At 40.1% G+C, this 25,013-nt stretch overlaps 2 protein-coding genes across 4 annotated transcripts in view; both read left to right on the top strand.

Moving 5' to 3' along the window:
* Positions 1-234: 234 nt before the first annotated feature.
* On the top strand, positions 235-8,570 carry seh1l (SEH1-like (S. cerevisiae)). Of its 2 annotated transcripts, XM_046400227.1 has the most exons (9): positions 235-502; positions 956-1,006; positions 1,231-1,377; positions 1,545-1,756; positions 2,791-2,889; positions 3,026-3,166; positions 3,387-3,541; positions 5,339-5,492; positions 8,300-8,570. In XM_046400227.1, exons 1-9 carry the CDS (start codon positions 392-394, stop codon positions 8,475-8,477), a joined length of 1,248 nt encoding a protein of 415 aa, XP_046256183.1. In that variant the 5' UTR covers positions 235-391; the 3' UTR covers positions 8,478-8,570. The 2 variants fall into 2 exon arrangements, with proteins under 2 accessions (XP_046256183.1, XP_046256182.1); XM_046400226.1 differs by lacking the exon at positions 8,300-8,570 and having other exon boundaries at positions 250-502; positions 5,339-5,864.
* Positions 8,571-9,837: 1,267 nt separating this feature from the next.
* cep192 (centrosomal protein 192) overlaps positions 9,838-25,013 on the top strand; it is a 31,550-nt gene continuing 16,374 nt past the window's right edge. Inside the window, exons 1-27 of one of the 2 annotated variants that reach the window (XM_046399496.1) lie at positions 9,838-9,890; positions 10,604-10,847; positions 11,315-11,425; positions 11,800-11,957; positions 12,151-12,212; positions 12,488-12,629; positions 12,762-12,877; positions 13,262-13,351; positions 13,582-13,734; positions 13,969-14,119; positions 14,233-14,450; positions 15,444-15,566; positions 16,207-16,362; positions 16,485-16,776; positions 16,871-17,020; positions 17,135-17,199; positions 17,534-17,758; positions 18,252-18,393; positions 18,516-18,598; positions 18,699-18,977; positions 19,359-20,208; positions 20,384-20,501; positions 20,762-20,918; positions 21,368-22,055; positions 22,183-22,353; positions 22,750-22,898; positions 24,221-24,451. In XM_046399496.1, coding sequence (XP_046255452.1) covers positions 10,675-10,847; positions 11,315-11,425; positions 11,800-11,957; positions 12,151-12,212; positions 12,488-12,629; positions 12,762-12,877; positions 13,262-13,351; positions 13,582-13,734; positions 13,969-14,119; positions 14,233-14,450; positions 15,444-15,566; positions 16,207-16,362; positions 16,485-16,776; positions 16,871-17,020; positions 17,135-17,199; positions 17,534-17,758; positions 18,252-18,393; positions 18,516-18,598; positions 18,699-18,977; positions 19,359-20,208; positions 20,384-20,501; positions 20,762-20,918; positions 21,368-22,055; positions 22,183-22,353; positions 22,750-22,898; positions 24,221-24,451 — 5,253 coding nt within the window. In that variant the 5' untranslated portion in view covers positions 9,838-9,890; positions 10,604-10,674. Of the gene's footprint in view, positions 10,032-10,603; positions 10,848-11,314; positions 11,426-11,799; positions 11,958-12,150; positions 12,213-12,487; positions 12,630-12,761; positions 12,878-13,261; positions 13,352-13,581; positions 13,735-13,968; positions 14,120-14,232; positions 14,451-15,443; positions 15,567-16,206; positions 16,363-16,484; positions 16,777-16,870; positions 17,021-17,134; positions 17,200-17,533; positions 17,759-18,251; positions 18,394-18,515; positions 18,599-18,698; positions 18,978-19,358; positions 20,209-20,383; positions 20,502-20,761; positions 20,919-21,367; positions 22,056-22,182; positions 22,354-22,749; positions 22,899-24,220; positions 24,452-25,013 lie in introns of both variants that reach the window. The other variant, XM_046399495.1, reaches the window with a different exon arrangement.

Genomic DNA, 25,013 nt, shown 5'->3' with positions numbered 1-25,013 from the left:
ATGAGTAGTATATTAAATATAGGTAAATATTCTGCGAAACCTGGCAACCTCGGTGACCTGAGGAAGACTGTTGAGCAAAAGTGTAACGAGGTTTACTCATTAACTGTGTACGACAGCTGTGCGATGTCCTGTTTCCTGATTTACTAAAAATTTGTTTTTGGTTGTGTTCAATTTGACATGAAATGTTTCTACATAGACGTTATCATAAAGTACCTCAAAATATGTTTTACTTAAAATTTGTGTAAACGCGCCCCCCTGTGGTAAACACCGGTGCACACAGTCACAGCATACACTACGACGACCCGCCAAACACACTCACACGAGTGAACACATGACAGGCCTGCTAGGTAACCAGTGTAGCTAGTCTTACTGGCATATTGTAATCGTAATCATGTTTGTAGCGCGTAGCATCGCAGCAGATCACAAAGACCTAATTCACGATGTGTCGTATGATTTCCACGGCCGGAGAATGGCAACGTGTTCCAGTGATCAAAGTGTTAAGGTACTGTAAAATGTAAAAATCACGAGAAGTGTAACTACATCAATTTGCTAATGTTAGCTTTAGCTGTCACAGCTAGCTTGTTAACATTATCCATACTACCAATATCCTTAACCTGACCCGTTATTGAATTTACTGACTGTCATTTTCCGCCAATTATGGACACACGTAACGTTAAATAATTTGGTAAATTTGCAGCCATTTTGACCATAAAAGACAGCTTTATCTTAATAAATGTAGCTGGTTTGCTAGCCATGGTTCATGCAGCATACAAGTCGGGGTAACGTTAGCTGAAGGCAAGCTGAGTTGCAATGTTAATGTAAACACTGCAGAATTGGCTGATATTCGAACAAAACAGATTAGCAAATGTGCAACTTTTACGGGTACTTTAACATCACCAGTAGTTCAGCAACACCTAGTGAACAGTGTTTCACATCACACGCTTGTTTCTCTCAGGTTTGGGACAAAAGCGAGAACGGAGAGTGGCACTGCACAGCCAGCTGGAAGGTAAACCACCTGCTGCTTCTTGATCCGTGTTACCTGCTAAAAGCTTTCCCAGTAAAATAATTTGTCTTCCACCATATAGCATATTACATCACATAATTTCCTTCATGAGTTATGTCGTAGCCCATGTCATTTGTACCTTCATATAATCACTAGTATGGATACAGCTTGAAATCCTAAACTAGTGTTGAGGTTTATTGATTTGACAGAAGCTCTTTTCTGTGCAGACACACAGTGGATCAGTGTGGAGAGTGACCTGGGCCCATCCAGAATTCGGACAGGTTCTGGCCTCCTGCTCCTTTGACAGGACAGCTGCTGTCTGGGAAGAGATAGTGGGGGAGTCCAATGACAAGCAGAGAGGACTGAGCCACTGGGTTAGTGTAACTCTAGCATCTGTCTAAACCACCATAAAAGACTTCACAGACATTTATTTCTCAATCATAGACAGCTTCTCAGTTATGGCAGTGAATCACAAGGTCTAAGCAGAGCTTTGCTGCTAATATAAAACCTAATGGAGGTGTTCCATGTTGTTTTATTTTAGATAAAAAGAACCACACTAGTTGACAGTCGAACCTCAGTGACTGATGTGAAGTTTGCTCCTAAACACATGGGTCTGATGTTGACCACCTGCTCTGCGGATGGAGTGGTGAGGATTTACGAGGCCCCTGATGTGATGAACCTCAGTCAGTGGTCTCTGCAGCACGAGATCTCCTGCAAGCTCAGCTGCAGCTGCATCTCTTGGAACCCTTCAAGGTCAGACTATGTGCTTACTTTGCATCAAAAAGTGTTGTGACATTGAAACTTAAAGAACATTCATAGTCCTAGCTGTACTATATTTTGCTTTGAAGTAGAAGGTTAGTTATAATTTGTGGAGTTGCGGTTCAACTATGGACAGAAAATTAAATGGAAAATGCCTTGATAGTCAATTAATTGATTGTCATTTTTCATCTAAAACTAACAACTAAACATATTGGTTTCCAGGCTCACTGTCACATTGTCATGGTCAGAGCCATTGTTAATCTTACTAGGAGCACCTGTGATTTTCCTACAATAGAAAGTGAAAAAAAACCTATCTCATCAGGTCTGAAATCTAGTACTCATTATCTCCTAGATCTTCACTCCCTCATAAAGCTCCCATTGGCCTCCAGTAAGCTGGTAGGAGAACTTTGCCGCCTTCCTGTGCTCCTCACACACTCTCATTTCCAAAATGAATCTTGCAATTACAACTTTTTTGTGCTCCTCAATTTCTTAAACTTTCATTTTTAAATCACATTAAACTGCAAAAAATACACATTAGAGCATATATCAGAATATGAATGCAGTCAACCCCAGTTTGTAGGTTGGTGTGTGAAAGATACTCCCCACTGAATGAGTATTGGTAACAGTAGTGTACTGAATTAATTTTTGGTGTGGCCTTCTACAAAAACAGTCATTAATGTAGAATATAGTAGCAGGGTGTGAAACAAGCCCACTTTGTAATAAAGTCTGGGAATGACCAATAACTTAACCTTATTAACCAGCCATTTTTTCTGTGCATTTCGGGAGTTGGACATTCCATCTAATCATTTATTTTTACATTAAAATAAGAAAACGGTTGCTCAGATGTGTTCCACTCACTGCTCCTGGCATTTTCAAACATTCTGGCAAGTCAGCGTTAAATTCAAGAAATTCTCTAACTTGACCTTTTTAAATGCAAGGTTTTCTGCTGCTGACTTCCCAACAGCCTGTTATATAGAGGAGTGTGATGACCTGTCAGTGTAATCTGCTTTTTACTCTCCACCACCCAGCTCTCGTGCCCACCCGCCAATGTTTGCAGTGGGGAGTGACGACAGTAACGTAACGTATGGTGGGAAAGTTCAGATCTATGAATATAATGAAAACACGAGGTAGGTATTCCTTTAGTGTTGTGTGTGTGTGGGTCACTGGTTTATAAATAAACATTTACAAACCACACAGAACTCCAAGGTTTTTGTTTTGGAGTTTTTAATAATTGTTTGATGTTTTCAAAACTGTGTCATAAAGGAAATATGCTAAAGCAGAGACGCTGATGACCGTCACTGATGCAGTCCATGACATTGCGTTTGCTCCAAACCTGGGAAGGTCTTTCCATGTGCTCGCCATTGCAACCAAAGACGTCAGAATCTTTAAGCTTGTTCCCATGAGGTGACTATTTCAGTTTCTTTTGTATTGTCAGAGCTGTCATATGAAAGACTCATAGTAGACGGAGATTGTAGTGTAGTCCTTGAAATGCTGTATTTCACATCTCAGTGAAACGAATAGATGCCTTTCTGCAGCTGATGTTGCTTGAAACTGTTTAAAATGACAGAAATGAGAACCTACCACCATGTCAGTTCATTTTTCGTAAATTGGTTCCATCCAACAGGAAGGAGAGCACTTCTACAGGACCCACTAAGTTTGAGGTGCAGATTGTGGCTCAGTTTGACAACCATAACTCCCAGGTGTGGCGTGTGAGCTGGAACATCACCAGCACCCTGCTGGCCTCTTCTGGGGATGACGGCTGTGTGCGACTCTGGAAAGGTGGGGACTTATTGTTAGGCACTGCTAACTGACTACTCATCTGTTTTTCTTTCATTTCAATGACAGCCGTTGTCTGTTGTTGTTGCAGCAGGGGTTAGTATGGAGCTAATCTCCTGCCAAAACGCATTTCACAACAAATAAACTTAAAGCATGTTGTTTCATAAATACTTTTCAAACAAACAGGAAACAAACGCAGCATGCTTTAGAAGGACAAAAAAAAAATCCTACAGAGTCCAAAATAGTACCATAAATATCATATAGTGCCACCTGCTGCTGTGGAAGGTGAAGTACTAAGAGAAGTTGTGTCAGAATTGAAAAGTACAGAAGCACAGTGGAATGACTGATGTGCTAAAGGTCACGTGATACTTTTTGTTTTTGTCTTTGTGGGATAGACTTTTTTTTTTTTGCCCTGTTCTGTATGTGTTTTCCAGAGGGTGGTGTTGGTAATATGGTTGATAGGAACATTTGATATTAGCAAAACAAAATGCATTCACTTGTTAATAGTGTTTTGGACTTGCAAGGTGCACAGTGTTTGTTAGTGAAAAGTAAGACATTTGTTCAGCATATTTTGTTTGTTTAAGTCTTGGCAGGAAATTGGCTCCATAGGTTAATTGTCACATCTCTGTCACATTCGGATATCTACTGGAGGTGATTTAGAAGTACAGAGGCACTTTTCCAGTGTGTGTGATCATAGAAGAAGAAGAAGAAGAAGAATCACCTTTATTGACAGTATACACACACTGAATTTGTCTTCTGCATTTGACCCATCCTTAGTTGAACACACACATGCAACACCCAGCAAATTACATGCAGTGAAACACACACAGGAGCAGTGGGCAGCATCAAGCACCCAGGGAGCATATTGGGGGGTTAAGTGCCTTGCTCCAGGGCACATCAGCCGGCTAATGGAGGGGGGGGGGGCGGCGTTTTTCACATTAATCACTCCACCACACCCAAATTTTTCCTGCCCGTCCGGTGGGGGAATCGAACAGGTGACCCTCCGATCACAAGCCGCTTCTCCAACCTCTGTGTTTTTTGCAAGTGTATTGAAAATAGGTTTGCAGGTGCTGCACTTTACTGGTTTTCATTCCAGTACCCATCATCTTATTCTGTGTCTGTTTATCATGAATGGTGAAGGCATATTAGCAGAAGCATCGCATCATTGCCCTTTGTAACACGCCTTGGAGGAAGGACAACATAAAACAACAAAGTTTGTTTTTCTGTGTGTGTACCATGCATTCATGCATTTACATGATATTTGTGTTTATGTAACTGCAAATTCAATAGCTAATGAAATGCATTATTAAACCTGCAACCTGATATTTTTCTTTTTTTGCCATTTGGAGCCAGTGGAAATGAGCTGTGAGCCAAGTAGTGACAAATTATACTGTATTGTCATGGTGATGAAATGGCAAATTTACTGGACTCATGTTTGTGTCCTCCCAATGAATGGAAGTCTGATGTTGACTCCTCTTTTTTTCTATTCTCCCCTTAACATTTGAGAAAAATACTTGGCATTTTAGCTGCCAATTGCTCTGCTATGTTCATCAGCTAGATGCTAGATGCTAAATGTGTCTGTCTGCTGGACAGGTAGCGTACAGTGGGATTTTAGAGCTTCCTGCTACAGCCAAAAACAGTGCTGTGATGGAACCAAACCTGTAAAATTGTAAAGCCAGAAAACCAAAAATACTGAACTGAAAGATGCTTTCCTCCTTTGCTTATGTGTGAAGGTCTTTGAGTCAGTTGTTGATTATATTCCAAGCACTTCTGATTTTAACCTCCTGCATTCCTCTGCAGCTAACTACATGGACAACTGGAAGTGCACAGGCATCCTGAAAGGGGATGGCAGCCCACTCACGGGTTCATCTGGTCAGCCCACAGCCATGAGCACTGTAGTGGGCTCCTCTGTTCACAACTCCCAGAATGCCCTGAATGGGATTTCCGCAGGAAGGTAGGTGGTGTGGTGTGTCTGATGCCACGCACCCACCTGAGCCAGTCAGAACTGACAACTTATAATGCCTCACACTGACTGGGACTGCAGCTGCTAACTGAAAAACTTCCTGGGCCCACACTGACCAAATGTTTCACTCATGCAAAGAGCTTGGCTTCCAGCGTTCAGGTTGTCGACACCAAGCCTGTGGAGTTGGATGTGTTGTGGTGTGTGTGTGTGTGTTTTGGTTTTTTTTTTTGTTTTTTTTATAAATGAATTACTTCATTGTATGGATGCATGTTATCACAGCGGATTCCACTTTGAATTGTCAGTGTTAGGGCTAAACATTTTCTTGGTATAAAAAGTAAAATAAACCTCTTTATGCAAATTTGATATGTGACTATTCTTTCAAATTCTAGACCTTCCTTGGGATACAGAACAGATCAATTTTGTTGTCAGATAGCATTATTTTGTCAACATTGAGAAATCTAATGATCCTACATCACAACACCCAACATCTTTCCATTCTAAGATGAGCGGTTAAATCAAAGCGTAGTAATTTTCTCAACTTTTTTTTTTCTCGTAATTTCACTTTTCAATCTTTAATTCGAATGTATCCTTGAGCAAGTATTGCCAAACTCTTTGCTGAGCAAGATGGCTTGAATGAACCTTTATTAACCAACTGCAATAACATCATTATATCGTATAAACACAGTATGGATAAGTATACTAGCGAGGTCATTTATGGCTTTAAAGTGAGACTATGTAACTTTTGAAAAAAGAGATGACACATTGATTCTTTTACAAAAACATTAAATTAATGAGCAATAGAAGTCAGTCTCAGTTTTGTTGCTCTAGCGTTAAATGGTCTGCTGTGACCAGTAGCTTCTTGTGGCTGATGTTAGCAGAACTTTAAACAGAAATTGCCATTTAAAAGACATTACTAAGTAGAGCTGCAACCATTTATCAATTAGGTAATTGAAAGAAAATTAATACTCAACTGTTTTGATAACCAATAAACAGTTCAGTCATTTTTCGAGCAAAAATATCCAACATCTGCTTAAATGTAAGCATTAGCTACTTTTTTTGTCATTTACAACAGTAAATGAAGATATTCCATTGTCAAGACTGTGCTTATGTCTACTCTGGTTACACTATGTTTTAACATTCACCATTATTCTGTAATTGTCACTTGCAGCCACAGTGGTCTCTGTTCACCAAAAGTTACAAAGACTTGCTTTTAATTTTCTTTTAACTTGGATGATTTAAAACAGATTAAAAATGTCAGTGGACAGTGGTTGAGCTAACACTGTTTTGTCAGAGTTGTTTGTGCCTGTATTTATGTTTAACTTAACAACATCTAACTTAACATAACCTCTGTATTTACCGTTTTTGTTGTTTTGTTTATTCATCTGTCACATGTAGGGCTGTACCGAATAGTTCAGAGCTCCTACATTCCATTCAGGATGTTGATGTAACGTTCAAATGCTGTGCAGCTGTTTTGGTGGCTGTATAGGATTGCTTGCGATTCGTGTGATACAAATATTTCCAGTAACCTGAGAGAGTTGTAAAGATGGATGTAATTATTTCCAAAATTCACAACCTGTTTTTACTTAACTAAACATTCTTATTCAATCCATACTTGCTCTCCTTTAATGTCTCAAAAAGAATATTTTCGCTGCGGTCAGACAGCTGTTTGCTGTCCGAGTGCTGCACATAAAAGGAGGGCACACACCAATAATAACAGGACAGTTTAGCCGTAATCTAACAGCACCATACATCACACGTTATAGCCACAAAACATCTGTTCCAGCTCCAACAGTTATAGGAAATTGTTTAAGACCCCCTTAAAAAAATAAAACAAGATCATGTTATATAATCAGCATTTGCTCAGTGCTTCATCAAGATCACTTGTACACTGCTGTCTTTGCCATCATCCTTTCCTGCTGCCTACATGTATTTATGTTGGCAAAACTGGCAAATTGGCAAATTATATTAATTGAAAAGTTAATTTAATGAAAATAAGTCTTTAATCTGAAGAATCACTTTACTCAAATTGAATTTGAGTTTGTTTGAGGATTTTTCTCACAAGGATGACAAAAATATACGATAATGTATAAAATAAATATGATGACAGACATTCAGTGCTTCGTGTGAAAAACTGAATAGAAGCTTTGCATGTAAAAACAGATAAATTAATAAAACATTCAGTACGGCCCTAGTACTCTATGTTTCTCTGTCTTATAGAATAGAAAGGTTTTCTTGCAGTCCAGTTCCTTGTTGAGAGAAAAGAGTGAAAAGATGGGTTTGTTGAAGTAATGTGGTATTGTACTGCTTGTTGCATGCAGGATTGGCAAGAGAGTTCCCTTTACCCCTCCCCTGCGGCAGCCGACCTCTCCAAAGATATACCAGCATCCTGCATATTACTAATGTCTCCTCTGCATCAGCCAGCGTTTGCCCTTGTGCTCATGCATTTGAAATATGTGTGAGTCATGTCCTAGCTGAATACTTGGGTATGACTGGTTAAGGGCTCATTTAAACTGCATGATTCTATTTTACACAGCCTCCACTTTGTTGATTACAACACGTTTGAGTGTGGTTCACCTCTTTTCATGATATTGCATGTACACCTTAGAAAAAAGATTAACCTCTGTCAGTACTCTGTCATGTTTCTCTCCCTTATTTCTAGAACATACATCCTCCTCTCCTTTTAATCTCATTTCTACTTCCTTCTATGTGTTTCCTCTGTGTTCCATTGTCATCGTCTCCTTCCTCTCCGTGTTTCTGCCGTCTTCGTCTCTTTCCATTTTTTTTTCCTGTTGCTTCAGGTATTTCTTTCCGCCTCTGGATCCTCCCAGAGCAGGGACCAGGTATGGTCACCTGCTGCCTCCCTCCTCCCTCATAGAACACTGTGATGCTGAGCCCATTCAGCCTCAGCAACAGGTTCTTCCACACAGACTCTCCACTAGAGCACTGCTACCCTTGCCAGAGGCTGAAGGGCAGTGATTTGAGGGTGTTCTGACTAAAATGAGTTAATGTCATTGTTGATAATGTCATTTTTCCTGTGCATATATTAGAAACGGAACTTTGTGAAGATTTTGTGAAATTTGTCTTATATTGCTTGTTTGGATAACAATTTTAATGTATATTTTAGTTTGTGAAGAATAAACATTTCTGATATACAAAAAAACTGTTAAATGTATTGTTTTGGTTTTTTTTGGGGGGGGGGGGTCATAAAACAATGGCAGTGGCAGCAGGTAAAAGAGATGATGGAACCAGAGTGCCTGCAGAAGAAGTGCTTACTGAGGTTTAAAACTATACATGGTGGAAATCAGAATATGTGGCACAAGGTATTAAAATGCGAATGTTACTTTTGACTACATCCTTACACAAACAATGACAGTGTCATGAGTTCATGAGTGACTGACAGCCATGCGATACGACTGTTCCATGGAAACCTAACGATTCATTATCACATGTTTCTTTTGTTGGAAATGGACCTGCTATTTTAGACTCAAGGGTTGGGTCAGAAACACAGCTATTCCTGACTTTATAAAATAAATATACTGGCACAGTTCTCCAAAAAGTAAACACTGTCCACTGGGAAAGCTCTATTAAGATTCTCTCTTTGTTCCAGGTATAATTTGCCCAGCTAAAGTATCTGAGTACATAAATGATTTCTGCCAATTTCATGGCTCCTGTGTTCCTACTGAATAGGACTTCTGAAGGGAGACTCAAGAGATAAAAGACCCACTATGTGTGAATATGAGGCGTTTCTTCAGTTTTCGCTTTAAATTATAAAAAATACACAGTATTTCATTTGTTTTGAAGGATAATATTTCATTTCACGGCTTGCTCATGATGCCTCTGAAAAACAGGAATGCATGTGATGGCAGTTCTCTCAGCAGCAGCTGTTTGCTCACCAAGGCATCCTTGCAGCTGCTCGGCAGAACACGATCCAATAACAGCCCCCCGCCTCCGCGCCTCTCCACCGCCTCCAGTAACTAATACTTGTGTCTTTGGTTTTAAATCCATGCTTACGTTTAAGACCTATTTAGAGTGATTCTGCATGTTTACTTCTAGAAATGGTCATTGTTACGCTTTTAGTAGTATCACATAATATATTACGACTGGAGTAAAGAATCACCCTACGTCACACTTCTTTCATTCATCCTGTAAAGATAGACATCTAATTGACGCATCAATGTGTCTTGTGAGACATTCTCACAACTTCCCAAGTGTCCAGGTTCTACGGATTGACATGAATTACATCCTACTATAATTGACAATTTCCTCCCTCTCAGAATTGTTGTCCAATCAAAGTGGTATAAATTAGTTAAGTCCCGCCCATGTGACATGACGCTTAGGCGGGCTTCCTGTGATTTCTGGGCGCTGTTTGGTCGTCCGAACTGGTGCACGGTTTGTTTGATTTTAAGCAATAATGAAAGATTGAAGTGTTTGGAAGTTACTTTTGAAACAGAAGTGGGCACCGCCAACGTGTCTGCACCAGTTTATGAAGACTCGAGTTAGAGAAGTAGTCTGTTGGTCCGCTTCTTGAGTGTGAGTTGAACTCCATCCAACATTTACGTTATGTTTTAACAGTTAGTTCTCTTGTTGAGAAAGTCCAGTCTCGAAAGAGTTGCGTTAGCTTAGCAGACAGATTTAACTTATTATTTTGTTTATCATATATGTAACTTGTCTTCGTGCGTTTCTTTCTTCTACCTCTGCAAAAAAAGTAGATAGTGGCGTACTAAACCCAAATGTGTAACGTGCTGGAAAGTTTGACAAACCCTCTTGTTTGTAGCAAGATGCTAGCGTTAATGGTTAAGCTAACCTGGTGTAATTAGTTTGTAGCTAGTAATTGCCCGTACTTTGTGTATAGGCCGAACTGTATAGCCGTCAAACGACAAAGGTTATATTAAATAAAAATGCGTTGTTAGTACACATTTGCAAACTGTCGTTCTTCCCTGTTTCAATGAGATGAGGTGGTATCAACGAACTTATATTTTCTAAACAGAAACACGGTTTGAAGTGGTCCTCTCCGTGCCGCTCCACTGTAAAGTTATTGGACGTGTTTTGTCTTCTCAGAGTAATACTAATTTGCCCTTATTTCTCTTATTTATTTTTCTTAGACATCACAAATGATCTTCACCTGAGCTGAAGTCAAGCCTCATTTGGCTGTCACTCTTCTCCATTGAAAACCATGGCAGACAGTTTTTACAAGTTGGAAGATGAAGTCTTCCCCAGTTTCCTCTGCAAATCTCTGGACAGCACGAGTGGCCGTGCCACACTGGGGAATGTGACATTGGGTTCAGGCCCAGGACATCCAGTGGCTGCCTCTACAGTGGCTAAAATTAGACCCACGTCTGACAACAGGTGGGAGCATGCTGCTGCTTTGGACAGATGTGATATCATTGTAGAGGCACTCTCAATCACGGGTCTATGAATTATAACATAGACTGTTTGACTGGTGCGAGAAGAGATGCCGAAATTATTTCACTCCTGTTTTGAGAATTTTGTGTTTGTCCTGTTTGTATCTGTTCTGTGTAAGTGCTACTAGAAATAGGAAGTACTGATATGCAAGAAAACGGAAATAATAAATTAGAAAAAACATTGAGTCCTGCCTGCCAAATACAGATCTGTCTATGGAAACATGTTTGTTAAGAAATTGTTGCAGCCCATTTTGGTTTCTGAAATCTACCACACAAGTAACAGGAAAAAGTGCTGAGGATGTTAGTACTGATTCGGTGTTCAGTTTCTAAATTTAACCATGATGCAAACTTGTTTAGTATGTTAACAAGCATTTGCTTTATGAAAGCATCCTATGTACTGTTGCTTTACAGAGGAGATAATGTTGAGGCATCATATCTGGAGGGCAGAGAGCAGCAGCCAGCCAATGCACAATCATCTGTTGGAGGACAGCGAAATTTTGCCCTCAGCTTCAAAGATGACTTGTGAGTATATACATCCAATTAGGTCACACTACTGATATTTGTTGCTCGATGCTATTTCCAAAGTCTGTCGAAAAAGGCTTCAGTGTTCAAATTCTCTAAGTAATGTCACCTAAAAATGCAGGCCACAATATAAGAGACAATTTATATGTATGTAAATTATCTTTTGTAAGTCAGTCCATGTAGGTTTTACAGTTCTGTTCTGTACATTCAGTGGAGAGAAGTTCAGTTACAGTCGATTATACTAAAAGTACTAATTTTAATATTTTGCCTTTTTTTTTTTTTTTTTTTTTTTACATTGCATTGTATGATTTGGTTTGTGTGGACAGTCATGATGTCTGTGGTCCTAATTATTTGCATCCACGCCTGCACCACAGAGACGATGCAGATGACTTCATTGCAGCCCACCGTATTTCAGACATGCTGGTGAAGATTAATTTGGATGAGAGTGCATCCAGAAACCAAGGATCCACAGTGGGGCTTCCTCCTGCACAACTGGGCTCAGTCCATGGCCGGCCTACAGAACTTGGAACGGGTAAAAGCTATTGGTCCCATCTATCATTGTAGATGTAACATTGTTCTTATACTGGAATACTTACTAACTTGAAGTAGGCTTTACCTAATGTTACATGGGTTTATATTTGTGATTTCTGATATATAGAAAATAAGCAGTTTTTATTATCAGAATGAAGACATTAACAGATTTTGTTTTCTGTGGCCTTTGTCAGAGCTGTCAACAGGACTTCTTACGTTTACCCAGTATGGACATAAAGATTTTACAGATGCAAAGGTATGAATTTTGGTGTGTTTTGTTTTGGTTTTTTTTTCACTACAGGTTGATCAGTTGCATTTGCTGTAGTTTATAGACCCATAAATGTCTAACCTGACCTCTCTGTTTGGTACACCCCCCACCCTCAACCAGTTCATTACGGGATATATATGAGGGAGAACTTTTTTATCGAGCAGTTTAAGGTTTAAACAATCATTCCAGTGCAGTTTTTTTTTTTGTAATCTAAACTGCGATCAAATACTTTCCAATATGTTCCTTTTTCTTTGTTCATACAGGTTCAGTCTTTACCAGCCACTGCTGAGGAGGACAGTGTGCAAAGTGAGGGAGTGGACAGTGACCATTTCAGTGGTAGCAACTCCAGTTTCTTGGCAAATGAGAAGCTCATGTCAGTGGACAGCATGAACAGCGACATTACGGGTATGCTTGCAGTTGGCATTTTTCCATTCCTGCATGGGATAATATTATGTTATTATTACACTTTGTAGATCTTGTTCGTCCATTAAATTTTAATTTAAGGAAATGAACACAGAATATGTGTTTGATTTCCAGATGATGATGTTGATTCCAACGGCCTGCCTCACGATGAGCTGGAACTATATTTCAATAAGCTGGTTCCTCCTGCCATGCAGAGAGGCAGAGTGGAGGGCCAGGAGATTTCTGCCACAGTAAGACTGTTCTCGCTTTTAAAACACTTTCTACTTTACCAACTTGCTCTCTTGTACCATTTACACCACAATTAGTGTATATATTCAGGTTTTTGCTACCAGACCAATATGCCTTTTTGTTTTATACATCTCTGCACCGAGAATAGCTGTTGCTGACGGCATTATGTTTTGGGTGTCATGTTTACATTAGAACCGATGACTACCAGTGACTACTGCAGAGTCGCTTGGCCCAGGGATGAATACAAGTGTTAGTGTTTTTTTTTGCCTGGATTGAAAGAAATAACCATTAGAGAAAAGTTTGATTTTAAAATAGCTGTTTATTCAGTTCTTATTCATCTCATGTATTTGTTGTAATGTTTCCATAATATATTTAACTGTTCATAGGGACTGCCAGTTGCTTCTGATGACATATCAAACCTGAGTTCAACAGAAGCAGAACAGTACAGACACCACTTCCTTGAAGATTATGATCAGGTGAGCACAGTCACGTCTATAATGTGCTGCTTCCAACTTCATAAATATCACCCAGATAATTTGGGTTTGGGAAGAAACTTTTATTGATGTAATCTGACTTTCTGAATTTGAATTCTAAAGTTACTTTCAAAAACAAACAAAAAAAACATAAATGTCTTACGTAGCATTCATGCTCCAATTTTTCTCTTTATTGTTAAGTCTCACTTTATGTTGTGTACTGTTTTCTTCAGGAGGACTTCCAGATGCCGGACGTGCGTCTGGCTGCTACAGGTATGGACTCCTGTCCTGCCAGTGATGAGGACACGGAGGATGAACTGGAGTCTGCCAGAAAGAACAGCAATGCTACCAGGACACGGCTGCTGCCCAGCACCTCCAGGCAACTGGTCAGAAATGGCAAACAATATTTTGTATTGTGTGTGTGTGTGTGTGTGTGTATATATATATATATATACCGGTATAATATTTTTAGATTTTTTTTTTAAATAACTCAAAAGTATTTTCCAGTAGCCTCCCTCCAAAATTCACTATTAAGTAGCTTCATCATTCTAATCAAAATGATTGTGTTGGTTTATGCAATTTATGTTTTTATGTGTGCGCATATGTACATGTTGGTACAGGTTGGAGAGAGTAATCGTCCCAGTTTCAGGCCAGGCTTAGAGGGAGGCAGTTCTGATGACGAGCCTGCCAGCAGCCGTGGTGGTACCTCTCTGTCTGGAATTGAACACAGACGATCTGCTGAGGGTCAAGTCATCAATCCTCCGGTCACAGGTGCAATATTCAGCTTAAATGACAATATTCAATTTAAATTATGTATTTTTTTTTTTTTTTAGTTCTCCGACTGGTTTTCTTGATAGTTCATATTTGTCATTGTATAACTCCAGGTGATGGAGGAGGAGGGGATGGGAGCAGTGGAAGTGAAGAAAGTGGAAATGATGGTGGAGTTTCCACCATGCCTCTCCCGGGGACCAACGTCCAGACCACCTATGATGTCCTCCGTGGGCTGGGGATTGTGGGTAGCAGTGCTGTTGGTGACAATGAGGACGATGATCTGAATAATCTGCCAGGACATGGAAGAAACAGCCTTTCCAGACATTCTGAGGTGAGAATGTGATAAACACAGGTTGAATTAACTGCATTAGTATTGGCTGCATGTTAATTCTTTCTCTTTTTGCTAAATATTGAAGACTAACACTTTTTACTTCTTTACATAGTTGTACAGGTCTGTTTGCCCTCACAATGTGGATTTTATTGACACACATTCTATGGTTGTTTGATTTGCAACACCAAATTAGCTAAGCTCTGTTGAGATCTGCTGCTTGATAGGGTTGGGCATGTCTAAATATTTTCAAACCAGTGTGATAGTAGGCCAAATGGTGGATTGGACCAGTCTGTTGTTTTTCTTTTTCCTTTTGTTTTGTCTCACTTGATTCATCAGCCTCTCTCATTGAGTGCATAAATGAGAGTGCAGCAGCACGACAATCCATCAGCCGTGAGACATTGTGTTATTATTTCTCACGGCAACCATTCAACCTAACTTTTCTTCTTCTAAAGTTAAGTGTCAAAATAATAAGTAAAATGAGTCTTCAGTCTTGTGAGTCTTGGGAAAGATGGCAGTGGCTACATTTCAAGTGCATATGGGAAGTGTTTCACAATAAAACCCTTGTTGTGGAATGAGATGTCTGTTTCCACCGAATCTCTTGAGCTCTTTTAATTTGAAATGGATACACATAGTGATGTTTTGTATTAACAGCTTATTTCAGTAAATTTAACTGTACTGACTGCTCAAGGCTTAGCACTAAAACATAGTATAACCTGCACCAGCTTGCTGTTGATGGGATTTCTTTTTAGTGGATGTGGGTCGGATTAGTGTAGCTGTACTGTGTACACAATTCTCAACTGTAGTACATCACACCTAGACAGGAGAAACACCACCCTGTCACTCTAGTAGACCAACTATCCCTGTACTCCTGTTAGCTGACTGCATGCACAGTTGCCAGTAAAATCAAACCGGTTTAAGCTTCTATACCAGATGAAACAGGCAAAGCTGGAAACCTACTCAGCCTTACAGCTTGATTGACATGATGTTTTACAGATTGGTGACCGTGTGGGTCCTGTGGGAACTGGAGAGACCAGCTCTTCTGTGGGGGCATTAGGGGGAGCTCACCGGCTTTCTCCCGTCAACTGGAGCATGGTCCTGGACAGACAGGGGGCATTGGTGAGTGCAGATACATGTTCTCATCTTACTATATCAGTCTGGTCAGTCTGGTTGGTATTTTAATCCGGTTATTCCGTGCATACATATTCATTTTATGATAATATTTGAAATAAATATATTATTATTGTTGTTGTTGTTACTATTATTATTAATTGTATATTTTATTATTTTTAATCATATATTTTGAATAATATATATATTTATTATCAATACTGTTTCCAATATTACATTGATTTTTTTTTTTTTTATCATTTCAAATTAATTGACGTTCTGATTTACATTAGATCCCTATAAAAGTTGTTTAGTGCACCCGCTGTTGTAAAAGTTGATGATAATTTCAAGGAAAAAAAGTACTTTCAGAAGAATGACATTATTATCTGTGTATGTTGAAATAGAAACAATGTTTGCCATTTCTTGATTTATAGTTTGTCCCCATTTCATACTGAGGACCATTAGCCCTAACGTTTTAAATTTTGTTCCACTACAAACATGATACTTTTGACACTTACGTGATTTGAGAGGAAAATAGATCAACTGTTGCATAAACCTGATGATGTGAAACAATGAAAACACAGCAAGAAAGAATACGTAAATATGAGCTTTTATGGTTCTGTCATTGTGGTCCTCATTTGAATGCAAGGATGCTATGGAGAGCACTGAGTCTGGCCCCTCTGTTGACCGACTGTTGGACTTGGGCTACCTGAGGAGTGGAGCTGGACTGAGGAGACCTCAGAACTCTGCAAACCTAACTGTATCAAACCTTCAAGGCAGCCAAGAGAGCTTCCACCTCTCTCAGGTACCATATATAATGGGAAAATCAGGTGTTTTTTTGACACAATAATAAAATTGAGAAGTAAGACACAAGTATTGAAACAAATCTTCATTGATATGCACCCTTGTCAACCAACCCACCTGCAGGTTCTCCCTCCAGAATGCGATGACAAGAATGATGACAACGATGATGATGATGACGATGACGATGATGATGGAGTAGATGAGCCTGATGGTGCCAGGCCTTTCTTGGGCTTAAGGGGTGGCCCTTGTGGTGATGTGACTGGTGCAAACGCTTCAGGCAGTACAAGTGAAGATGACAACAATGTCCTCTCCACCTCACTGGAACCCAAATATTTTTCCCAGAGCTTCCACCAGGAAGATTCAGATGATGGGTGGAATCACTGCCCAGACAATCTGGAGCTAGAGTTTCAACAAGGTTGTAGCTACTGTATTGATATTATGTACTCTTAAGATACCTATACTTATTGGTACATAGCACATTATGTTAACAGCATAGCTTCTCTCTTCAGGTAGCAGTGCCAGTCACGGTGTGGTGTACCAGAATGAAGAAGGGCAGTGGGTCACTGACCTGGCATATTACTCTTCCTTTGAGAAGGAGGTTAATGGGAAGACATCAGAAGTTGCTGGCCAGTTTCAGACTGAAGACTTTGTTCCTTCTTGTACGTAGAACTACTCTATTGTATTACTATGAGATGTTCTGCTGTAATGTGTTTCTCTTTGTTCAAATGACTATAAATATGGATATACTTTGAATATTTTTTGTTCCTTTGCAGGTGATGCTCTGGAATTGATAGTGAAGGATCAAGAGGAATTTGAGAAGGAGCACCAGTTCATGCAGGTATAGAACGTTCTCCTTTTCCCCTTCTGTCCGGAAAACTCATTGGTCAAGCTTTGCCCAAGTGACTGAGTCAAATCAGAAGACAGTGTGGAATGCCACATGTGAATATTGCTGATCTGTTTATTTGTTATCACTCACAAATTAAACTTGGATTAGATTGTTTGTTATAATCAGATTAATATAAACAAATGAATTATTAATTATGGTTATTAATTATGGTGTTAATGCCATATCATAAGAGACAATGCTACCAGATGTCTAAAACTCAGCTACAGTGTTTTTTTTTTAAAGCGTGACCTCTTGTGGTTTATTGTGAGTATCACTCTTCACACAGGAGGAGAAGATTGAACCAGCCAGCAGCAACAGCACCTTTAACAGTGACTCTTCTTGGAAGATCCCCACCAGCAGTCACGTCCTCATGAGGGCTTCCCAGGTCTCTTCAGAATTTGATAAAGGAGACCAAAGCTATCTGCGACTATCTTTGGGACAGTTTTTTGAACAACGCTCTGAAGCCCTAGGCTGCCTGGGCAGGACTGATGATATGAATGCAGTGAAACGGGTCAGTAAAACAAGTCAAAACCGCTTTCGTGTTACGGAAATTAAAAATATACTCCCTCAGTCTCTTGTGGGTTTCATACGTTACAATGCAACTTTGTCAGTTTGTCAGAGTTCCGGTTCCTTTTTAGAATTATACACGCAGGTCAAAGATACAGTTACACATTAGATATTATTTATAGACATGCAAAGCATGTCAAACAATCATGATCATGAAATAGATTACATTGTATCTTCTGGATTCAGGTTTCAGTTAGCAGCACACTGGTTTTGGTTTAACTGGTTGGGAAAAAAAAAAACGTGTATACACACACACACACACACAAGCAAGCTAGTAAGAGTTCATTAAGATAATTGTGACAGGGCTGAGGAGATTGTTTCCAGTCTTTACAATTTAATGGTGTAGAGTTAGAATAGCTGTCACTTTTGCCATTGACTTTTAAAGTCCCTCAGAGAGAGAAATGTAATAATATAAAGCTTGTTCTTTGTTCCTCTAGCCGTCCTTTGGTTACATCATTACCTCTCCAGAGAAAAGGGAACCGTTTGCCCTAATTCACCCCTCAGAGCTCTCAGCTAAAGACAACTCTCCTCACAGTGACACCATGGAACTTGGTGATGCAGACAAAACCCTCAATTCAGGTGGGTTTCCAGTATTGCTGAGGCTGAAGAATCATTTTCTTGGTTCATATTTTGGTGTTTTAGATTTTAGAAATATTTGTTCTGTGTCTTTGTGACTGTTTCTCATAATCTTCTGCTTGCAGAGGATTTGGACAAAACTCTTGAGGCACCAGGTATAAGGATGTCACCTAAAGGTGATACTGATCCAAAACCATGTAAACAGGAGGTACAGGGATCTTTTCGTGTGGTTACATTTGAATATCTCCATGTAGGATTAACTGCAGAGCTATATGGCATTCTAACATAAGATCACTTCCCCTCCTCAGGACCATTCTCTTAGAGCTGCGCTGACAGACCACAATGGCTCTGGCTCTGAGTTAAGCTTGGGCAACCAAAGCTGCATGTCCCCCGACAATAATAGCAGCCATTTGATGCTGAGCATCAGTACAATTGCTTCAGCCATTGCTGATGCATCCATCAGCACTGATCCATCGCAGCTGGCTGCCATGATCATGGAGCTGTCCAAAAGGAGTAGGGCAAGGAACCAGCCTGAGTTTGTTGGTCCTGCTGTTAACTTCACAGAGGAATCGTTCTCAGCTCAACACGTAAGGGTTTGTTTATTCCCAAGATATTACTCTTACATTTGATACTATATATATTTTGACACGGTCACTTTTTTTTTGAATGTTAGAACATGAACAGCATATAAATTTCTATATCCATCCCAACTTTACATATTATGAAATATATTGATCCTTTTTTGATTTATTTTCTAAATAAAGGTCTCACTAGAACAATAGAATAAACTAAAGAAACACATTCCACATTCCTTTAGAAAGAATTTTTTTTTTTTTTTTGTCCTTGAGCTGTATTTTTTATGAAGGAATCTGCAACAAATAAAAAAAACAATTCAATTGTGACTTCTGAACATCCCTTTTTAAATGTCCCTCTTTGAAATGAAAACTGACATTTTGTTCTCTACATAGATCCTCCCTGAGCCATATCAGAGCGCTTTGTTGGACACACTACAGAGAAGCACCTGTGTTGGAGAGCTGAGTGCCTTTGACATGGAGAAGTACCTGAAAAAGACTGATGTGTCAGGCAGCAGTGATGCCTCTGTGGTACACACTACCTTTAACCTGTCTGACTGGTCTGAAAACCTCAAGAACTCTCCGAGGAACCATCAGGCAGGATATCCTGAGGAACAGGGGACCACAGCTCAGCGAGTGGATAGTGAGAGTCAACACAGGCCCACAAGTATAAAAACTGAGGAAAGAGACAGAAGAGAAGAGACAGCATTAAACGCAGACTCATCCACAGTATCAATTTCAAATGCATCATCTCCGGGTCATAGGAGTGATTCAAAAAGAAGCTCCATTCCTCGTCCACGGACATCTGCCAGAAGGTCTGTTGGCCCAGAGCAATCTTCCACTGCTAAGCCCCCTGCAGACAAAGTAGGAGCATGTGATTACTCTGCTTCTTCTGCCAACAAGACTTGTGGTTCCTCAGGCAGGGCCCTCACAGAAAATGGATTCAAGCCAGGAGAACTGAACCCACAAGAATCTAATGCTATTAGGTCTTCTTTAGAAACATCACAAAAGAGTGATAAAAGCTCTGCTACCTCACCTGGCTTGCCAAGAACCCCCCCAGGCTTGAAAGGCTTTAAAGGCGTCTCTCCTCCCCCACAGAGGGTGAGGAGTACAGGCCAGCAGCAGAAGCAGGACAGACCCAGAAACTCTCCAGACATGAAACTACCACTCAAGAATGTCATGGCTGCTCCACTACCTTGTAGCACTGTGGAGCATGTTGGTTTCTTACAGCCTCCACTAGCAGCTGGTGAGTGAAAAGCACAAAGATTGTTTCTGATTTAAACAGCACAATTGTCAGGATTGTTCAAACAACTGTAGAGATCAGTAGCCGCTGTATTAGGCATGATTAGAAGGCATTGCCCCTGTGAGAACATTGAGATGATACGATGAACGTGGATGTTAACAATAACTCTGTTTCTCAGAAAAGCTAAAGGGTTTTTCTGAGCCCCGTATGGAGGAGACACAATGCAACTTCAGACCGTCCACATCTCCACTTACTCACTCCTCTCCAAGTCAGACCTCCATTCCTAGTGCTGATGGGTATTGTATAATACATCATCTCTTTGAGTCAATTATTATGAAATGATATCATTTTTGTGGCTTCAAATTGAAATTCAAATCATCAAAATTCAGCTCGTCTAAATTGACAAAAATGATCACTTGACAAGAAAGGACCTGTCTAGCATAATTTATGTTTCTGCCTTTAATTAATGCACATTAATATTGACAGACATGAGATATTTGCATTTTGGATCTTTATTCATTTATTACTTTGTCACAATGTTATTTTGTTTTCCAAGTGTGTTGTCACCTGCTTCGTCCAGTGGACGTCTGGCAGACAAACGTCCGGGTAAGGACCTCTCTCCTCAGTCTACCTGCTCCAGCCCTAGTCCCAGCAGGCTCACTTACATCTCGGTGAATGATGGCACTGGTATACCTACACCTGAAAAGCAAAAGGTATGGAACGACAAGGTCAGGTTCACCTAACTGTGAACATTTCATTACGTAGTCAACTTGTTCATTGTAGATGCCCAGAAATTAATCAAAATTGACCATATCAACAAAATATGAAGGAAATTATCAAAATTAGGCAGGTAAAACATGCCACTTCTGAACTGCTGTGTATGTGGTGCATGTAACAAAACTATTCTGCAGACCTGCACTAAAAGTTCTGTTTTCGTTGCAAGAAACAACAAGGTTGATGCTCTGTGAAATGAATGTTGCATAGCCAGGATGCTGTCATGGAAATATTAATGTTAAAATGTGCTCTTTAATTTTGAGTGTTAATGCTTTCTCTGACCCACACAAATAAAAAGGTTAAGTTGTGTTAATGGTGAAATTGGTTGTAGTTCTGTATTAATTGTGAGTGTGGTATTTATGGTCTTGTGTTGTTTCGCCCCCCACAGAACAACTGTACCATGGCACTGAGCACCACCATCATCAGATTCAGTCCAACTCCACCTGTAGAACCAGATACACAGTCTAACCTCGATATTCTTGGCCTGTCCAAAAGTCTGGACCAAGTGCAACCGCAGCATTCAAAAAGTTTGGACCCACTACCAGCACAGCATTGTAAAAGCCCAGAGCCTTCATGTAGTGGTTCTGCACTGAGCTGTACTCGCAGCCAGAGTGAGTGTAACTTCCACTTCCCTGGGGACAGAACTGGTGATCCTTCAGCAGGTTGCAGGAAGCATCTCTCAGAGTCCAATGTGAGACAGCTTATAAAAGTGGACTCAGGCTATTGCAGTAATCTGAACATACAGCAAGCTAGTACCAATGTAGCTCCTCAGAGCTCTCAGCATTGGAGAGCTGCGAGCTCAGTGTCATCATCGGGGTATGCTGGTGGCCTTGGCGTGCCTGAGTCGTACTCATCAGAGGGACTTCACTATGTGCCCATCCCCAGCTTTAAGCCCCAGTGTGCTGGCCTGATTGACCTTCCCCCCCACCAAGGTGACATGCAGTCTGTCGTTGTTGGACACTCTCTCTTTAACTCCCACCTGGCTCAGCAGTATTTAAGACCTGAAGCTCCATTACATCCTGGTGCTTATCATGTGGGAGCATCAAGAAATGATGTCTTTGGTGTGCCCTCGACAGGCATGTCTTTTCTCTCTTCTTTCAGAAATTAAATGGCTGAGTTATGTTTGGAATAACTGTAAAATGCTGAGAAAAAATATGCATAAAGAAATTTTTATTCAGATTTCCTCTTTTTTTTTTTCTCCAGGGATATCCAACAGTGATCTTTCAGTGAGACACATCCATCCCACATCAGGTCCTCTGGGGATTTCTGGGGCTGCTGGGTCTCATCACCTCCCTAGACCCCATCAGAGCCAGCAAGACATGGGAATGATGGGAAAGCCCTACAGTCAATATGGTGCAGAGCCACTGGTGACAGGTGAGCTGGAGAAATACAAAGGTAACATTGGTCTTGGTCCTAATGTGAAACTTTTGTTTCCCATTTCAATCTGATGTGTACACTTTTGAAATTATAGACAAATATACAATTAGATAAGACCACTAATTTAGACTGTTGTTATTTAATACCTTGTAATATAAGCAGTAAGTAAGATACGTGGGCAAGAGTCTGTCAGACTCAGGGAGATAATCAGTCTTGTACACAGAAGAAAATTACAACAGGCAATTAAATAGTCAATTTTCAACTGCTGTAATTCATTCCAATGTTCAGGTCTTTGCATCTCATAGTCTGCACTTACAATGAGTACTTTACTTACAGCTTCTGCATTGAGAGGCAGCATTTATCATCTATTATCTGTTACACTGTCACCCTCAGGCCAGGTGGTGGTGCCAGAGGAACTGCGGTTCCCTCACGCCTGCTGTGTTGGCATCGCCTCACAGACTTCCCTCAGCTTCTTCAACCCCTCCGAAAGATGGCAGCAAGTGTCGGTCACTGTCGCCAGCCTGGCCATTGATGGAGAGAAGGTGAGCAGAAAGAGCGGTGACTAAATCTGCAGTGTCCGAGAGCTAAGTAACTAAGGATTTTATTTATTTATGCATGTGTTCAGTTATAAAATTAGTAATTATCAGTTGAATACTTATCCTATGATCCATTTAGAGCTTAGTGTACATATCACTAATCTATTATTGTTATTGTAATTTTTAATCCAGAGCCACTCGTTTACTGTACTTGGCAACGGTAAATAACATGGTACATACTATACACCACTGTATATATCAACTGTATGTACCATCTGTAAAAAAATATCCATAGCAATAACCTTAGACGGTGCATACATATAACTGTAGATATTATAACTCTGCACTTGCTGCTTATTGCACTTCTGCTTAGATGGTGACTGCATGTTGTTGCCTTGTACTTGTGTAATGACAATAAATTTGAATCTAATCTAATATTAATTAATAATAAAAATTTTTTCTCATACATTATCGAGGCATGGTTTAATGTCTGACACACACACACACAAAGAACAGAACACACAAGTTCTCACATGAAACTATATTGTATCTTGTGATCTGTCAGTGATAAAGGTCCACCTGTTGCCTCAACCAATCAGAGACCCGCCCCACAGCCTCACTGAGAGAAGCAGCAATTAATTGATTAGATACAGAAAATGGTAGAAAGGAAGGAAAGAGACAAATAATCATTGAGAGGAGGAAAGAGAAGGACACGTGATTAAAAATGCACAGTGTTGATTCAAATCATTGCTCAAAATAAAGTTAAAGGACTTCATTTTTAGCGAAGTCTGTACATGTTGGCCTTTTCTGCTCAGCCAGCCTCCAGATGGTAGTCAGAAAGCACAGAGGAGATGTTTGCTGTCCTCCATGACTGAAGTCGATTCTTACATGGGGAGAACACTGTGCAGGTGTTCTGCTGTTGGGACTTTTGTTGTTCACTTTTCTGCAGCTCCCACTGTCTCTGTTGCTGTGTTATCACAGAAAACTCTGCTGTAATGGTGCATTGGGGCATTTTTTGTATTTTTTGAATGCCTGGTAGATATTTACGACAGGCTGTGATTTTTACTCTGTGCTCGTAAATTATTTTTCCAGTTTCTGTTTTTATGCACAAATGCAGATAGAATACTCATACTGTTGAACCCTGAGTCAAAGCACAGATATTTTTAAAGTTTTCCTAATTGTGTCCAAAAATGTAATACTGTGAAGTAAAGAGCTTCACAGTTTGTACTTTAAAACCTTCTCAGCATTGTTAGCCACATTTCTTAAAGAAACTCTTGTTTGATTTAATGATCATCCTTTTGTTTCATATTCAATTCCAATCCCTACAGGTGGATAGTTTGCCATACCAGTGGCTCATCGTGAAGAATAAGACAATCATTGGCCCTAAGACTACGGAGGAACAGAAAGTGTTGTTTATCCCTCCACAAGCCGGTGTCTACCAGTGTGTCCTCAGTGTTTGCTCCTGGCCTGCGTCTGCTGAGACTGAGACGGTTGCCAGGGCCAATATCTTTGCTAAAAAGGTGGTGTTGGTTGCCATAGCAGAGAATCCTGCGCTTGAGGTGAGGACCTCCAGGTCACACATCACACAATTAACCAAATATAATCTGCAACATAAAGCTAAACATATACTGTACGATTTTAGAATTGTTGTCATTTTATACCTACTCGTACCGAGTGAGTCTCTTGTCTGCAATGTAAAAATCAAAGCTTGTGATTTATACACTCACGCAGTACAATCCATTCATCAACCTAAGTGCTTGCACTATATGTGGGTAAAGTCGAAAATGAAATGGCAAGTTGTCATTTTTCTCCCTACAAAATTTAGCTGTAATACAGGGTCCTGTATTTCACTTGTCTCATTTGTGTAAGGCTCACATACCCTTCGTCTGTCCCTCTCACACACAAGTGCACCTTCAGAAACGGGTCAGTCAAAGTTTTGATCCTCTCTCTCTCTCTCTCTCTCTCTGTCTCTCTCTCTCTCTCTCACAAACAAACAAACAAACAAGCAAGCTAGCTACCTAAATGAGAAAAAATATTTATCACCGTGCAGTGGAACATTTGTCTTGTTCCTATTGGTCAAGAAAGGAGGAGGAGGTGTATGTACTGTTGCCACAGCTCAAC

The sequence above is a fragment of the Scatophagus argus genome, chromosome 9, assembly GCF_020382885.2.
Source record: "Scatophagus argus isolate fScaArg1 chromosome 9, fScaArg1.pri, whole genome shotgun sequence".
Lineage (NCBI taxonomy): Eukaryota > Metazoa > Chordata > Actinopteri > Scatophagidae > Scatophagus > Scatophagus argus.
Note: the sequence above shows the minus strand (reverse complement) of the source record. Positions and strands in the feature narration are given on the sequence as shown.

Coding starts and splice junctions, on each gene's coding strand:
- seh1l (XM_046400227.1), top strand. CDS start 392: ATGTTTGTAGCGCGTAGCATCGCAGCAGATCACAAAGACCTAATTCAC. Junction 2,890..3,025: donor GAATATAATGAAAACACGAG/GTAGGTATTCCT, acceptor TGTGTCATAAAG/GAAATATGCTAAAGCAGAGA. Junction 3,542..5,338: donor CTGTGTGCGACTCTGGAAAG/GTGGGGACTTAT, acceptor ATTCCTCTGCAG/CTAACTACATGGACAACTGG.